The sequence below is a fragment of the Choloepus didactylus genome, chromosome 5 (assembly GCF_015220235.1).
Source record: "Choloepus didactylus isolate mChoDid1 chromosome 5, mChoDid1.pri, whole genome shotgun sequence".
Taxonomy (NCBI): domain Eukaryota; kingdom Metazoa; phylum Chordata; class Mammalia; order Pilosa; family Megalonychidae; genus Choloepus; species Choloepus didactylus.
In genome coordinates, this window is record NC_051311.1 from 154,605,768 (window position 1) to 154,623,385 (window position 17,618).

A 17,618-nucleotide genomic window follows, 5' to 3' on the forward strand; every position below is an offset into this window, starting at 1 on the left:
GTTGAGTGCCCCCTTAATCAATGAGAGGCTCTGAAAACAAAAATACTGGGGCTTAGTATTTGAAAATATTTACACACATATTTTGTAGTTCAGTAGCCTCAATTCCAAGAGAACATCATTAGAGTTTATGTACTAATTCAGACAAATTACATTTACCTTTCACAATTTATTTTTTCTTACAGAAATTATCATTAAGTTAAATTTAATAGTTTGTCTTTCATAAAGGATCAATACTAGGACTTTATTTGAATGGCATCTATGTATCTTTTGCAAAATTGTATTTTTAACCATTATCATCCATTCTAAAAATTCAGCAAACATCGCTCCATATCTGTTATTCCATGCTGCATGTCACAAATTTAAAGGAAAAAAAATCTGGTTAAAAATATATATTTTCTTTACCCCCCAAAATATATGTGACCTAATACATTTCCCTAAACATGGTTTGCTTCCAAGAACTTTAAGGCGAATCAGTTTGAAGTTATAATCATCATCTATTCTTAGGTGCTCAAAAACATCTAAGCATTTTTTTTTAGCCCAAGGAATCATAATCAAATCACCTTCAGAGTCAATGAATGTGAAGGAACATCTTCATAAAATAAATACATATATGCAAAAATACACATATAGTTTCAGTGGGTTCACAGACTCCACCAAGTTTATTGAGGAACCCAGATTGAGTTCCTAATATAGACAATTTTTATTAGGTTTTCTTATCATAAGGTGTTCTATTTTGCATTGTTTCATGTGTAAACAATCTGTACGTCTTCAATAAAGTACTGAAGTATCCAATCCAAATTCAGGTAAGCATGGTCTTTCCATCTTTTTACAATTCTCTCTTATAAAAGACATTAATTTAATAACCTTGGAAATCAAGGTTGAGAAGATTAGATGACCTATTTTTCAATCTTTATTCATTCCCATCGTCATGGTTACATACAAAGTTATAGTCCCAGAAGGACACAATATAAGGTGAAAAATCACTAGAAGGCCCCCTTGATATGTTATAGTTTGTCCTGATATTTAAGCTTCCATATTAACTTTTTGAGTTCAGAGCAAAATTGATATTTGCCATGTTCTTTCCCAAAGAGGACAGTGTGTCAGAACCTTGGTAGCACAGTGACAAAGAAGTCTTCAATAAGCTGGACTCTGATACAATGAGTCTAGTGAGAGTTCGTTCCAAACTAGCAGATGTCCTTCACTGCAAGAACGGTAGAGATAGTCGATACAGATACAAGTCTGTCTTGCTTTAGAATCAACCAATCTCAAGACCTGAACTTTGAGTAGAAGCAAGTTACTTGGTGGATTTTTCTCAGTTTGCCTGAATTTGAATCAATATGCTAACTTAACACTTTCAAGTAGGTAATCTTTAAAGTCCAGATGGGCTTGAGGAGTGATATATATCTTATTATTTTATGCATTTTTAAATATTAAATTCAAAAGAAAATAAATTTCTAGGTTAATAAAATAGTGCAATCCAAACCTTTATTTTTCTCATTAGACTGAAATAATAAACCAACCAAACAAGAAAAACATGGGAAACATTTGGCATGAAACATTATTTCTCAGAAAATAATGTCCAAAATATTATGAAAATAAGGACATTCCTCATAACTGAACTGCAGAAAATCAATGCATTTACCTTTGAAAAGCAGGGGTATTCATTGCCTTCAAATCTTCACTTTAGGACCCCAGACTGGGAGCTGATGACCACAAATAGATGCTCTTCTGGTTTTGTAAAAGAAAACAGAAAAATCTCTCTGGAAGGAAAACTTAGGTCATTTCTATTGCAAACCACATGTATTCCATGGTGTGTAAGGAACACAGTAATAATTCTGCCCATCATTCTTTGCCAGAGTAGAAAACAGATTCTAAATAAAATAGTCTGATTTATCATAAAGCCAAAAATAAGAATGGAATACCTAAAATTATAATTCACATAACTAGTGAAAACTAAACACATTATTTTCTTTAGTCAGGGATTTGCAGTCATCTTTTGCATATTACATTTAGCCAACAACCTCATTTTAATTTTTAATTAGGAGACATTAAAATGTAATTAGCAGCAGAAAACAGAATGACCAAGCTACAAAAATTCATAAAGGTCACAGGAAGCAGCATTTTTTTCCAGAGCGGGAAGTGGTTCCATAAATTTAGGGAATCATGGCACCCTCATCATCTTCCCCACATTCATCTTCAAGGCAAATTTTCTAGAAGCAGCATTCCTTTTTGTCAACAATAATAATGATGATAATACAGGAATAACTGTCAAAAGCAGAGAATGTCCATTCTTCAGACTCAAAAGACCCTTGGATCTCAATAAACATCATATATAAAGGGAACATAGCAAATTCCAACACAGCATACACACAAGAAAATTAATTCATTTCAATACAATTTTTAATGTGCATTTTCCAGAAGAAAGCAGAGGGCAACAGAGACCATCTGCAGTTGTCAAACCTGTGGAAATGAAACAGTGCACTACAAAATTCACACAGTACATGAATTATAAATGAGAAACAAATGCTTCCTCAAAAAAAGTTGGTTGGTGGCCAGACATACAGCTATTTATATGCATATATATATTTATATATAATGATAAAAATCAGCTTGCATGAAGGTCATAGTATATCTACTTTGATGTTATATCACACATACTGTAAGCAATTTACAGAATTTGTCAGCTTTGCATATACAGGAATTGCTAAATGAATTAAAATGCATTGAAATATAGAACACTCAAAATGTATTTATAGGAACCTCCCAGAATTAACAGGGATTGGCCATAACCAGTACTTGCCACCATTGAACAAACAATTTAGCAAAAAAATGGAAGAAAAAATCCAAGAAAGAAAGGGAAAATGAAAAGAAAAATCTTTGTTTTGTTATTCCTCGTTTAAAATAACGTTCTCTTTGTTGACTTGCAATGTCGATAATTTTGTTCTTGCCCCAAAGTGGGGGATCTGTTTGACCATAGTTTAAGTTCTGTGTCCTTTCGATATGTGTTTGCTTCCTGGAGACAATGGGTCTTTTAATAGGAAATCCGTTGTATCCATAGTATTTACCCTATTGATGACGTTCAGGCCAACCCCTGAGCAGTCAGTGCGACGCTGCTTTCTTTCAGTTGCCGAAAGAAAAGGGGAAAAAATAGATCTTGCTATAGGAAAATGTCCTATCGCTTCACTCTAATTCTCTTGAAATAAAAGATCGGTGATTTGCCAAAGAAAACATTATCAACAAAACGTGTGATAGCCTCTTCGTCTACGCTTCCGGAACAGGTGCTCCTTGGGTAGTTAATTAGAGTACAGTGGGTGCAGAGTGGTGCTTGAAGTTTAGGGTCAACTTTGCTGTCCGCTCCGTAGATTTTACAGGCGATTTGCTCTTTGCTTTAAGAAGAGAAAGTGATATTGGAAAAAAGTCAGCACTTTAGATTAAAGCAAAGCACCCTTCACAAAGCCACAAACAAGAAGCAGGACAGAAAGTCCATGGCTTGTAGCTATCCTCGCACCTGCGGAAGAAGTTATAAGATATTCGCTCATCTTGAAGATTTCCAATGCTCCTTATTAGGCTGTTTTAAACACATACATATATATATTTAATTAGCTCGCCAGCTTGGCTCTGGTGCTCATGAATGTCTTGGCATGCACTGCAAATAACAACACATACAAAGTATTTCAGTCCCAGGAAGTTGGTCTCTGCTTTGTCTGTTTTCAAACAATGCCATCGCATGGGTGGGAACACTGAGAAGAAGAAATCCAGACACCTTTCCCTCAAGGAATTCCTTGAGGATCATACCCTCTAGTTATCTGGTTGTTCTTATATTTGTACCTGGAAACACATCCCCTGTTTTACTACTGCATAAGCATAAAACCACAGGAGATTTAACAAAACTGAGAACAGCAGGCTTTATCTAGAACACATTCTAGGGTGAGTGAGTTTGGACATTTACTTTTAGAGTCAGATTTTTCTTAATGGGTTTCCTTGAAATCTGAGGAAATATTAGTGCTATCAAAAATTTGAAATTTCAAAAGGGCTCCAGGACTATGTAAGAGAGAGCACAAAATTGCATTTTGCTTCATATATTTTACCCGATAAGCTCATAGCTACAAATGACATATTAACTACTTTTATCCGTGAGAAGACAAAAACGTGATGAGCCTCAACATATTTCTCTTTTTTTCCCATTGGAGGAAAGTTGGAAGGGTTTGAAGAGGGTAAGGATGAGGTAATTCAATCTTTTGAATATTTCAGCTAAATCCATGTTTGTGCCCACACTAGCAGTGAGAAAAATTGAGGTAAATACACATGCTCTCAGAAAGTCACTATTCAATAAATATTTGGGGGGTCTAAAGTGGTCATATAGTAGACTCATGTTACTGGTTTTCCATTAGGTTACTTCAGTGTTGTCATTGATTTGTCTTTGTTTGGTAGGTGAACTCTATGTTTAAAACACTAACAACTGAAGACCCAGAAGTTTAGCGGTGGGTCTGTGGAGAGTTTTCCTTCATTCAAGTCCTATGTCAAGTTTCAAAAATGCAAAAAGGAATGTGCAGTCTAAGCGCAACTCTAAGTACAGAGATCAAGCAAGGAAAATATATATGATCTATATAGAATCACTAGCTTTCCAAATTTCAAATATTCTCACAAAATGTGTTCGTGTTATCTTTCAGAGAGAGGTACGTCAACACAAGTGATTATTTTGTGGAAAAAAAGAAAGAAAATAAATAATGACATGGCTCCCCCACATAGCCAATGTTACACGTTTCAACATAAAAGTCTCATATTGAATAAAATTTCTAAAGGAATAAAGCTAGATAAATGATTCACTTTTTGAAAAAGATATTTTTTGAGATAATGGTTTCCTTTTTAGTTTTGCCAATTAGTCCCAATTTGCTGAAACCACACTGTTAAATATGCTAACCCTTTCTCAATTAATCAGACCTTCAGGGAAACTGCCTGATCCCCTCATCCCTATAAGATATTAAAGCAAAACCTACTTCATTTTTGAAACATTTCTTATCATACTTTGCCCAGCATGTGCAAGTTAAAGCAAACTTTACATGAGTATTGTAATTGGAAATAAATCAAATTATATACTATAGACATTGAAAATTAGAGTATTTTAAGGCTACTAAAAATTTGAACTGCCTTCAGATGTGCAAGGTACCATTTACACTATTCTGAATATAAAAATATTGTTTATGAAACATGCTGTAATTAATGGCCTATTCTATAGAACCTTTTTTTTTTCTTTTCTTTTTTTTTTGTAAAAAGCAAACCTTGACCTCTCATCATGTTCTATTCTCATTTTGACATATAGAAACATTTGACTTTTTTGAAATGAGATCCAGAATTGCAGCCAGGGATCCTAAGAGTTCTAATTTTCTCTGCTGCTACTCACTTTTGAGATGCCAAATAAGATATGCCTTTCTTCTCTGTTTTCCAAAATGAACACAACTGTTCATGTATTATTGTTTCATTTTTTTTTCATATTAGTATGCCAGACATTGTGCTGGAATAGGATCACCTATTTTTTAAAATTTGGTTTCTTTTGCTCTATGTCCAGGCCAAGCAGGATACAGCCTGCATTTAAGTAATTCTTGCCTTCAAAAGACATGCTATTCATTCTACCTGTTCCCACCAGCTAGCTGCAATCTCTCCTTTGAACTTCAGTAGGATTTTTTTTTTTTTTGCCTCTCCTACAGTCTTAACATGGCCTACACTGACTTGTAATTAATTATATTCACATCTTATTTCACTGATTAAATCCTTTATGAAAGGCAAGGAGTGAAATTTTAGAAATTTGTTTTTATTACTCTCAGTGTCGAGAAGAAAGACTTGAGAGATTCTAAACTTTTGCTCCCAACATAAAATACCCTGTAAAGAAGAAAGGAAGATGTTATTATCTCAATTATGGGCAGAAAATATTGTGCAGGCAGCATGCTGAGATGAAGAGTGGCCTAATAGAACTCAGAATGCTGTTTCATGACACCTCTCTACTTCCATTTAGTAATGATGCCTTTCATTTGTTTTTATGCTTACAGTTTTTTATAGCACGCTTTCATGCATAATTCCCTGTGTCTTTCTTTGTGAGGTAAAGGAGGTATATTCTCCATTTTGCAAATGGCAAAATCTAAGAAGTCTACTAGAAGTCTAAGTAGTGCAGAAGTTTAGCTTCCATCTCTCATTCTCTATTCCAACCCCTTTTCTACCTGAAGCAATATCTTACACTGGTATCTCTTTCATTATGATGAAGACAAACAAGTACTACTCAAGAGAGTGCTTGACAAATTAGAGTGTGACCAAGGAGAAACAGTTAAAAAGCCTCCAGTATATCATGTTCAATATAATTGAGACTAACAGGAGATGCCATCTATTTCTTAAAAACAAACCAAATTAAAAAAACAACAACGAAGAACAAACAAAAAAACAGTACTTGAGACCTTGGCATACTCAGCAATTAAACCAAAGGTGGTATGCCATTCTAGTGTTTTCTTTATTTTGCTGGGTGTAACAGCTATGCTTCTGCCGTACTATCAAAATCATTGCTGTGGAGAGTTGAGCACCCCATCTTGCCTGCCTCATTGTAATTGAACCCAACAGCAGCAACACTCGAATGTCCACCCCCCTTCCCATCTCCTTGCCCCTCTCATCAATCCCCCAGAAGGAAGGACTTAGCTCCTTTTTAGCACCTTCCTTTTTAGACTGTTGCACCAGTACCACCAGTTCTTCCCTGACCTACAATCATCTGACTGGAAGACGCTTAGAAGATTTAACAACACTGCATTCTTCTTCTCACTCACGTTAATCTACAATTAATCTGAAATGTCTTGGGCAGCTGCTATGTAGCAGGCAGTATGCACCGGGCACTCTGAATTCCTTGTCTCAGTTAAGCCACTTAGCAACCCCGTGGGTTAAATATTGTGATCTTCCTTTTACAGATCAGCAAACTGTAACTCAATGACATGAAGTAACTCACCCCAGGTTACCTGGGCACAAGATAATAAAGTTAAGGTACAGAAATGAACAAACAGTGATGTGTCAACATAAAACATGGACCTGCTTCTTTCTGAAATTCACTCAGGCAATCTATGCTGCTCCGATTTCCCCACATCTGATAAATCAAGACGTGAAGCTATTATTTGATTGTATATTAATCTTTTCAGAGCAAAGGCACTGGATACAACATACTTAAAAATATATATATTTTATATAAGACTTCTCTTTTCCCCAACTCTGTACTTAGAAATATTTGATATGAAAACATCATCGGTATCTTAGTTTTCCTAAACATTAAGTTTATTTTGCTCTTTAAAGTATACCAAATGCATGCTAAACATAATCATATTTGAACTTTTCATATCAGAGATTCTTAGACCTTAAAGGTTTCTCAGAATTCACTTAAATATTTGAGTGAGAGGTAGCTCCACCACTATTCTGAGACATCCCTCATCCTGGCAAGAAGTTCTTTTTTTCCAAGCTTTAGATTGCAAATTTGACAGCCTGGGACCAGGAAGGGGTAAGGTGTTTATTTAAAGTGCCTCCTTTAGTTGGTGACAGGGAAGGAATAACAACCTGATGTCTTGGCTGCCCAGAAAAAAAAAAAAAAAAATCAGAAGAGGATACAGGTATTTAATTCAAAGAATCTTAAAGAAGGAGTAGTGGCAAATACACCCAATTTAGCCCATCTGAATTTTACCAGCTCTTCAGATATCCACTTCCTCTTAGCTTTGAATATTTTCTGATGGGTTGATTTCCTATGTGAGTTGGTTGAGCTTTGGGCAATATTCTTTGGTTAGGGAAACTCTCGGCAACTTTAGGCAAGATTCTCAATAGGTTTTTCTATTCTTGCTTGAGTATCCAGCAGAACTCAAAAAGGAGCAAGGGAAAAAAAGAAAGAAAACAATTTCTTGCCTGCTGTGGCTCCACGGTCTGACTCCAGATTCTTTATTTTGAAAAATTGAATATTGGTGATGCTTATCCTATGACAAACCTAAAAACGGAAACACTCCAATAGTAAAAAGAGGCCACTGTCAAATAATTTTTGTCTGTGAAAAGGACAAGGTTATAAAGTATCGAGAGCCCATTACAGCCTTCAGAGCAGCACAGCCTGCTTTGACATACATCTCTTTTATTACAAATGTTGGCTTTAAGAAATGAAAATAGCTGTGTGAAAATTTGAGCAAGCTTTTAATGCAACTTTTATTCAGGTTTGCACATACTAAATCTAAATCACTATATAAGGGGAAAGGTCAAATAATAGGATGATTCTATCCTATAATTTTTTGAGAAGGATATCTTTTTATTAGAATTCTCAGGATCCAGTGCCGATTTCTTCCAGAAATCCATTTTTTAAAAGAAATGTGTTTCACTTTGTCCTAACACATAAATAGCCCATTTTATTGTGCCCTGGCATGCTGTTTGAATTTTCTTTACAGCTTTCCTTTAGTCAGCAAATTTATGGCTCCATTCTAGTCCTCTTACTGTAGCTATGGGAAAAAAGTGCAGTTTCCCACAGACAAAAGGTCTAAATGACAAGATGCAATGGTGATACCCCAATCATCACAGAATGTTCCAGACTCCTGTCCTGCTTTCTCACAGTCAGTTGTTGCATCCTTTCAGGGATTCTACCTTCTAACATCACCAAAGAATGGGTACGTAGGGGTAACACTGCCTGCCCCTGTTGAGGCCACAAGTGCATTTTTAAAACAGCCCATTTTCATGAACTCACTCATCCAAGTTGAGTGCAGACATGTTGATAAACATGAGCACAGCAGCTAATATTTTTGAACACTTATTATTTCTTTGCCTCTGACGATGATCCCATGAGATTATTATAATTATGTTATTGATGAGGGAACTGAAGCCAAGTAAACTTGTGATTTGTTCAAGTTTACTCAGCTCGTAGGCAGTGCAACTGAGATTCAAGTTCGGTTCTATGTGACTCTAGAACTAAGATGGGCTAAATTAATTTGTATCATGGTTTTATCTGGTGATTTTTCATACCTGAAGACTCTATACTTTCCCAATTCTGCCTATTTGAAAATATACAGAAAGATGAGTAGCTCTGACAAATTGGGAGGGAGAGAAATCTAAATTTGGCGGAAAAAAATTAATACTGAAATATTTTCAAAGAAATGAGGTTTTACTACCACATGTATTTAATACCTGCTTTAATACATAAATAAGCATAATTTATAATTAGCACTACCTTACTGTTATATAAGTAAATGCTGCTAAAGTGCTTGAAGCTATTCATGAAGTTTACATATGTCTCCTGCACGTGTTTTCATTATTAATTAGCAAACTCTTTGTTCATAATGCAAAGATAGATGTTACTCTAGACCTCCTTTAAATGATAACAAATTCTAGAAGCACACACATGTGGTTTTGTTGCACTGACAATGCTAATGCCAGTTGGGGGGTGGAATAGAGGAAAATATGAGGACAATTGGTGACAATGAAGATGGCCTCCCATGGCATGTGTCCCAGAGCATGCTGGGACAGTTTGCACTGAATTAGGGAGCGGATACAGAGTGGATCAGAGTATTAGTGATTAATAAGTGAAGTGGCAAGAGAAAGGCACTACGATGATTCCTGAGTAAAGGAAGTGGGGGTGGTGGTTGTGAGTGTGGCTGAATATTTGAGCAATTGCTCACTAATTGGTGAAATAAAAAATATCATTACCTTCCCACACTCTTTTCGTAATATAGAGCCCCATGCCCAACACCATCAGAGAAAAATCCCTCACCAAATAAGGAAAAACATCTCATATTTTTAAGGAAATGACAGCCGAGACTCTCAAAGTCAGAAAAATAGAAGGAAAAGAAAGAATAGGAAAGAAACATAACTGTGATTAAGTTATTTCAATTCCTGTGTATCTTCTATTTTCTTTTATAAACTGAAAAGTATTTTATTAGAACTCTGTACTTTCTGTGCTAATTTTCTATACACCTAAGTCTGTTCTAAAATAAAGTTATTCAAAATACAAATTAAAGATACCACCATAATTTGTAAGTAATTTGCCTAAATTAAAAAAAATTAATTACTGTTCAGCAGCGTTTGCTTTTGAGGAAAAAATATTTGAGGACCTAATGCCAATAGGACATACAAAATCGTCAATTACGTGGCCTCGGAAAACACACTTGTTTTAACATAAGGAAAATGTCTTAAGATTTTACGTATGTATTTTCCACGTTTGAATAAACAGATATCCTCGTTTTTTTAATCTAGCTCTTTCAAAATTATCTCAATTAGAATGTTTTATAAATTATCTTCACAACAGAAACTATCTTCTAACCCATCAGAATTAAGTAATTAACAGGTATTTAAAGCAAGATAAATATCCTACTTACCAAGGCATGCAAATAAAGTGAGAGAATCAAACATCCTAGAAATAATTTGTTTATTAAATATCATTTAAAATAAATTAATATTCCTGTTGTCATGGGTATGTGATAAGCATGGCCCAAGTGTTATCTTCCAATCCTCTCTGTTCATTAACACATAGGTAGTCTGGATGGTTATCTTAAAGACTGAACAAATTACATAAAAATTCATGTATATTCTTAGCACTGTTATTAGCTTCATAAACACTTTGCACTACACATAGACCAAAACATATTTTTTAATCCCTAAACATTTATTGAACTCTAATTACATGCCAGACACACTACTAGGTGCTACAATTAGACCTGAGGTACCAAAACACAATTTGTGTCTTCAAAACACTTAAAATATTTTTAAGTTATTTGAAGTAAAGTGAGTTTTTAAATCCTAAAGTTTGTCTCTATTTAGTGGTTGTGATTCCACTGCATGCTCCCTAAATGTTGCAGTTTCAAATAAGTTAGTTATAATGTTAGGAGAAGCGAGAAAATTGCACAAAAATCTGTTTAATTTAGAAAAATAAAAAAATAAAATATTCAGTTTATTGCTAAAGTAGATGTGGCTAAGGATGTCTCTATAACATAAGACATCCAAGCAAAACAAGAAAAATATTTACCTTGTAGTAGACTCCCTCATTGAATAGTGCTTGCTACCTCCTTTATATTTTGAAATTTGGAGTACCTGACTGCATTATTTAGTCTTCAGTAAAATTCATATTTGTGTATAAAATAAAATTTCCTAATTTCATTTCAGCGTTCTTATTTTTATTTTCTCAATAGCTCCATAGTTGTCAGCTTCACAGAACAAGAAATTTGATCATAATTCCAAGCTTTCACAATTTGCTTTAATTTAAACAGTATGGGTTTAACTTGTTTTGGGTCTATTTTATATAGAGAGATGGGAATCTGAATCCAAGCAAAAATGTTCTCTCCAATTTTTTTGAATTATGTGAAACATAATTCTTCTTTATAAATCTTCCTGTGCATTGATTTTTCTTGACATTGCCAAATGATTGCACCCTTGCTCATCACTTTGATCCCCTAGGAACTGGGGTCTCCATGGGTCATACTACTGAGAGGAAAAATGGTTGTACGACATGGCATTTATGGAGTTTATATGCACTTGATTTATTTAATAGACATAAATGTACCAAGAACACATGCATTATGTTTAGAAAAACAAGAAGAACAATTTGATGGCCAGTTCTCCATCCACCCTTAATTTCAGTGCTACTAGCCATTTCTGAGCACACCACTTTCATACTAGTACTCTGTGTGTCTATATAATGGGTATGTGTGTGTACATATATGTGAATAGGTAAGGTAGGTATGTATGCTTTTGTATATATTTTTAATTTTTCATGAGCTCCTTAACTGCACAAGGCCATTATTTTACATTGCCTTTCTTTGCTTATTACCTGTGTTTATTTTATGTTTGCTAATTTATTTTCTCTCTCATGAACTGTCTGACCTTTTTCCAAATTTGGGACATTTCAAGAAATGTCCTTTTTTTCTTATAACAAAAGTAATAAATTATCACCATATATATTTTATAAGTAAATTAAAACAATCAAAAATTAAAAGTTATCCTTAGTTTGAGCTCTGATGTACCTTTTTCATATATTTCTTCTTGTCAGTTTTTCTATGCACATAATCACCTCAGACTGATTTAAAGTTTTATATGCTATACTTTTTCACATTATATTACGTATTGAGTCTTTTCTAATGTCATTAAACATTTTTTGAAAACATGATCCTAGAAGCTGTTTAATGTTCATAGTATGGATTTAATGCATCCATTAGGCAACTTCTCTACCCTTGGGCATTTGATTATTTCCAGTTATTTGAAGAACTCTGTGATAAACATACCCGTTCATGGTTTAGGGTCTGCTTCACTACTGATCTCCTTGGAATTTCCTCTCAAAAGGAGAATTTTAGAGACAAATGGACTGCACAATCTAAAGCCCTGTGCCTGATCTTTCCTGCCAGATTTTCCTGCAGAAGAGAAGTAACACTTCACCATGCAACATGATAATATAGTAGAATGCCCGATTCACTGTAACCTTGCTGACAGTGAATGCTTTTCTAAACACATGCATTATGTTTAGAAAAACAAAAAGAATAATTTGATGTTGTTGATTTAAAAAATCTTTACCAAGATTATTTTTGTCAAGTTAAAAAAGATTTAAAGATTTTGACTGGGATTTCACAAACTCTATAAATACTTCCAAAAAAAAAAATAAAAAAACCCAACAAACCTACAATACCAAGACTGGCCATCCAAAAAGATACCATGTCTACTCATTTGCCCAAACCTGAACTCTGTCAAAAAAGTGTTCTAACGGTCTTCGTATTTGTTCCAATTATTTGTTATTTTCTTATTTTTTTAAACCTGGATGTTTTATACCTTCTTGTTGCTACTGAGGATTATATCTTTTGCTCCAAATATTTTCTATTTACTCATTGCTGTCATACAAAGAATTGATTTAATACTTACACCTTTAACTAATATTTATCCAAATTACACAACCACTTTTCATGGTGATTTGGAGTGAGTTACACAATCATAGCATCCGTAAATACTGACATTTTCCCCATTTTTCCTAAGTATTAGACACACATTATTTTTTCCTTTTCTGTTGCTTTACTTTTTACATTCAATTAAACAAATAAATTATTTATAGCAAAATGTTATTTTCAGTCTTGAATTATTTTATAACTTGAAACTTCCAAAAGCCTCAGGACTCTGATTTTATGCTAGTCTTCCTATATTTTTCCTTTCTGTTAAAATCTTTAATTAGTCAGAGTTTATTTGGCTATATATTTTAAATTGTGATACAATGTTTCCTTCTGGCATTTATCGATTAAATAAATCCTTCTTTCATTTTATTTTTGAATTCACCATTTAGTATATTATTTTATATGATTTTGGAGTTTTCCTGGATTCCTTTTTGTTTTCTTTAATCATACTCATATCTGTATTCTTCTATTATCTTCTTAAATCATAGTTGTTTAAAAATACATCTTAATATCTCGTAGTCAAAGAGAAGAGACCTAGCAATTGCTGAGCTTGCATCATGTGTCAGGTTTACTCTGCTAGATAATTAAAATGCATTATCTCATTTAGAGCTGAAAATAATCCTTGGGAGATAAGTATTACTATCTCGGTTTTATAAATAAGAAAATTTTGTGAGCAGTTCACTCAAAGTAACAAGCTAATAGAGAGTGAATCTAGGACAAAAATCTGTATCATCTACTACCACAAAATATGTCATTTTTATTATAGGTTGCTATTCCCATCTTATTTTCCTCTCCTTTTAAAACTTTTAGACAATAGTTTCACTTATTTATGTCTCCAGATGCATTTATAATTATTTTACAATTTTAAAAATTCAGAGGGTCTTTTCTGAAAGCTTGAATTTAATTAAGATGTCAGCCAGTTTGTATAATTATGGATCCCAAATATATATTGTTTCTTCAAGCCACACAGTTCAACTTCTCAAAAATCTTTTGGAATTTTATTGTACTTTGCAATGGGGATCTAGGTATAACCTTGGGCAAGACGTCTGCTGGTTGATATGGCACAGGAACAATTATCTTAAATTACTGGCATTGTGACAGGGGAAAAAAGAAAGCTCTGAAATGTTACACAGTAGGACATGAGCCAGGAATGAAGCCCCAGTCTCCCTTCTCCAACTCGTCACCTACACACACCCAACAAGGAAACTGTTGGCCCAATAGAACCAGTGGTACAGATACTTTCCTCTCATAACTCCTTTGCTGATAACAATAGCAAAATATAAGAACATGTAATAATATTCATATGAACACCAACCATACAGCTAGCAATTACCATTTATTGAGGGCTTATAAATATTATTTCATTTAATCCTCAAAACTGAGAAGCATACTCTAGTTTCCATTAAACAAATGAGAGAAACAAGACATACAGCTATGGGGGTTGGAGATCGGATGTGAGCCCAAATCTTCTTCCTTAACCTCCTTGCATTGTCTCTCCTGGTGATGAGGGACAGAGGCAGGAAGTGTACTGAGTGTCCTCCCCATTCATTTCTGTTCATTTCTGCCCCTTTCACAGCTGAAATGAAGGCAGTGGTGTTGGGGTACCGTTGGCAGAAGCCATCCTTGGGAGAAGGAGCCTAGCCTTTCTCTTCTCTTTTTACCTGACAGAGTTAAGTCTTTCTAGTGACCTCCCCACCATTTGGCCTTCGATCCAGAAGCTGTTCCTATGACTGCTTCCGGAGGTCATAAGTACTGTGACAGAGATTGAGACAAGAGCTTCAAACACTGGAGAAGTCTGCTTTGTGTCTCCTCAATTTCATGTCCTGGTAGTCACAAGTGAACTTGTGACTTTAACTTGGCCAACTTTAACTTGGCCAGCCATGGGTTGAAGAGCCTATCCCAGTCCTTATAGGCCTTGCTTTTACAGGTCCAGCTAGTTACTGAATTTCAATATGTAAGGAAATATGGCTTGCAGGAGAATTTAATCAGTGTGGACTCTTAATCTGCATAATTCCAGTCCAAACACAGCTCTTGCAGATTCCCTGGCCTGTATTATCCAAGTCATTGCCTCAAATCTATTTTTCATCTTATTCATAGATAGTTGATTTACATAGTAGCCATTTAACTCATAGAATTACAATGATCAAATTAATTTAGCTTTTGTAAGCAGCCAAGTCGGATCATTTAAACCAAAATCAACATTAAGGGCTGAATTATATGATTGGCTCTCTACCTCAATGCAGTGCATGGTTTACTCATATATTAAATCACAAAACAATTTTTCTGCAAGACTCTCAGCCCAGGTACACATTTCCCTCTTCCTGCCAGCTTTGAAATTCTGTTTTAAGATCATTTCTGCTAAATCTGTCCCCCTTTGGAAGTCTGCCATGTTTATCAGCAGCAAAGGAACTTCGGTGAGCTCTTGGCTTCCAGCAGCTGTAGCAGCAGCTGCTTCCCAACGCCCAGGTTAACATCATGGTGAAAATACAATAATCATATTTTGGAGTTCAGAGAATCAGCATTCCTGCTGAGCATCTACAGACTCCACACATGGAAACAACTAGCACCATAACTGCAGCCACTTTTCTTACAAATACCAGCTGCTGGTCACAGGAGTGAGGTAGCTTAGCAAAAGTCTGTCCCAATAGTGGAAAAAACAGCAAAAGAACAGAGTTTCTAAAAAGCATTTTGCAGCATCTGGCACATACACACACACACACACACACACACACACACACACACACACAGAAGCAAATACAGATCTCTCAGTATATGACACAAAAGTCTTCTCACCCATTAAAACTTTTTAAAGCTAATGATTCTCACAATTGGCTGCACATAAAATTTTGCATTTCTAGTTCTGCACTCAGAGAGCCTTATTCAGCAGGTGCTGGATGGGTTGTGGAATATGGTTTTTTACCAAGCACCCTGGTGTGTCTGGCATAGGAAGTCTGCAGGACACACTTTAAGAAACACTATTTAAGAGCCTGGATCAGTTTTGGAATAACGGCAAAATGACATATTTATGAAACAATTAACCATGCACAATTTTACCCTATCCCTGTGATCCTGGAAAAGAGCGAAGGTTAGGAAATCCCCTCATCCTTTGTGGTCCAGACGATAACTTACAACAAAGAACCACCTTCCCCCATGACTTTGATAAGACTACTGTTGCCCCCCACTCTCAACACACACCTTGCTAATCTATGGCAAGGCCAGACAGAGTCCCTTCAAATTCTTCATCTCATAAATGATTAGTTGAACTGCTTGTCCCCCACTGATCTATGGGAACAAAATGCATGTTAACCAAACTTTGGTTAAGATTTTCTTCTCCCCGCCCCCCAGAACCTGAACTTTAGCTCACCCCCAGCTCCTCCTTAAGGGCCCCACGTGGAAAACAGACCAGCTTCAGCATAAAACAGTCTCTGACCCATTACAATCATCATCATGCCTCCCTTCCATCCCACTTCCCCACTTCCCCACATCAGGTTCTCTACTGCTTTGTTCATTCTTCTGTATAAAAGAAAAATCCTTTTTGCCTAATCCTTGAGCAACTTGCAGCTCTTATGGTCATAGTGGTCTCCCAACTGCAATAATCCCCTTCCCCTTATTCCAATAGTGCCTTTTCCTCCCTTGTGATAAGCCTTTTGAATAAAGTCTTTCCTTGCCAAGTCTGGATATGTTTTTTGTTTGATGGTATAATTACAATAAAAAGAAGACAAAAACAAACAAACAAAAATACTGTCCCTCCTCCCTTTTCCTCCCCTCACCCAAACACTGCTGAGCTCTACTGTTCTCTAGGCACTTAAGCAGATCCCAGAGAAGCAAATGTAAGTTGTAATAATATTTGTAGCCAAGAAGGTATAGTTTGGGTGATCAATAGTCATGGTTTCCGTGAGTCTAAGGTGTTTCCCAGGATGTGGGACTTGCAGTGTTAAAACCAGAAAGTCTTGGAAAAATTATTACAAAACAAGGCCTGGTCAGGGCTTCAAAGTAAGTGTAAATAAACCTTGGTGGAACAACCAATTCTAACTAAGACAAAAGAGGAAAGCTTTATGACAAAATTTGCATTTGAGTAAGAATTCCACAAATGGGAAAAGACCCACACAAAGAAAACAACATTTGCAAAGCCGTAGAGCCATGCAAATACCTGAAATCTTTCGTGCAATCCCCAGCAGGAAAATAATGTGTGCGGATTTGGAACTCAGGAGAAACCGGCTGAAAATTAGACTAAAAATGTTAGTGGTGGTGCTTTGCAACTAACAGTGATGTAATACTTGCTCTGATGTACTTGGCTGCTTGTATTAGAATTGAAACTGGAGATAGGAAAACTGTTAAGAGCTGTGTGAATCGTTGAGGAAGTGAAGAGGGTCTATATTAAGAATAAGCCAGTATTGGTAGAATGGAACAGATGCAGTTTTTCAAGGATACTTTGAAGAGACTGTCAGTAGCAATAAATGACTAATGCAGTGTGACAACTGACAGAGGGAGAGGAGATGAGAGCATTTTCAAGGTCTCCTCAAGACCAGCAATTGTGATGAAATTATTAAAAGAGTTTGGGTACTCAGGAGGAAGAACATTTCTTTTTGGTGAGAAAGCTAAGACAGAAAATTCAATTTTCCATATTTGAGTTTTAGGTGACTGATGTGGGTATCTATTGCTGTGAAATATACCATCCCCAAACTTAGAGACTTAAAACAACTTACTATTAGC

The 17,618-nt window shown here is 35.4% G+C and overlaps 1 protein-coding gene across 3 annotated transcripts in view; it reads right to left on the reverse strand.

The window, feature by feature from the left end:
• Positions 1-216: 216 nt before the first annotated feature.
• Positions 217-17,618, reverse strand: part of VSTM2A (V-set and transmembrane domain containing 2A) — a 29,177-nt gene continuing 11,775 nt past the window's right edge. Inside the window, exon 5 of one of the 3 annotated variants that reach the window (XM_037837568.1) lies at positions 217-3,508. In XM_037837568.1, coding sequence (XP_037693496.1) covers positions 3,432-3,508 — 77 coding nt within the window. In that variant the 3' untranslated portion in view covers positions 217-3,431. Of the gene's footprint in view, positions 3,647-17,618 lie in introns of all 3 variants that reach the window. The other 2 variants (XM_037837569.1, XM_037837567.1) reach the window with 2 other exon arrangements.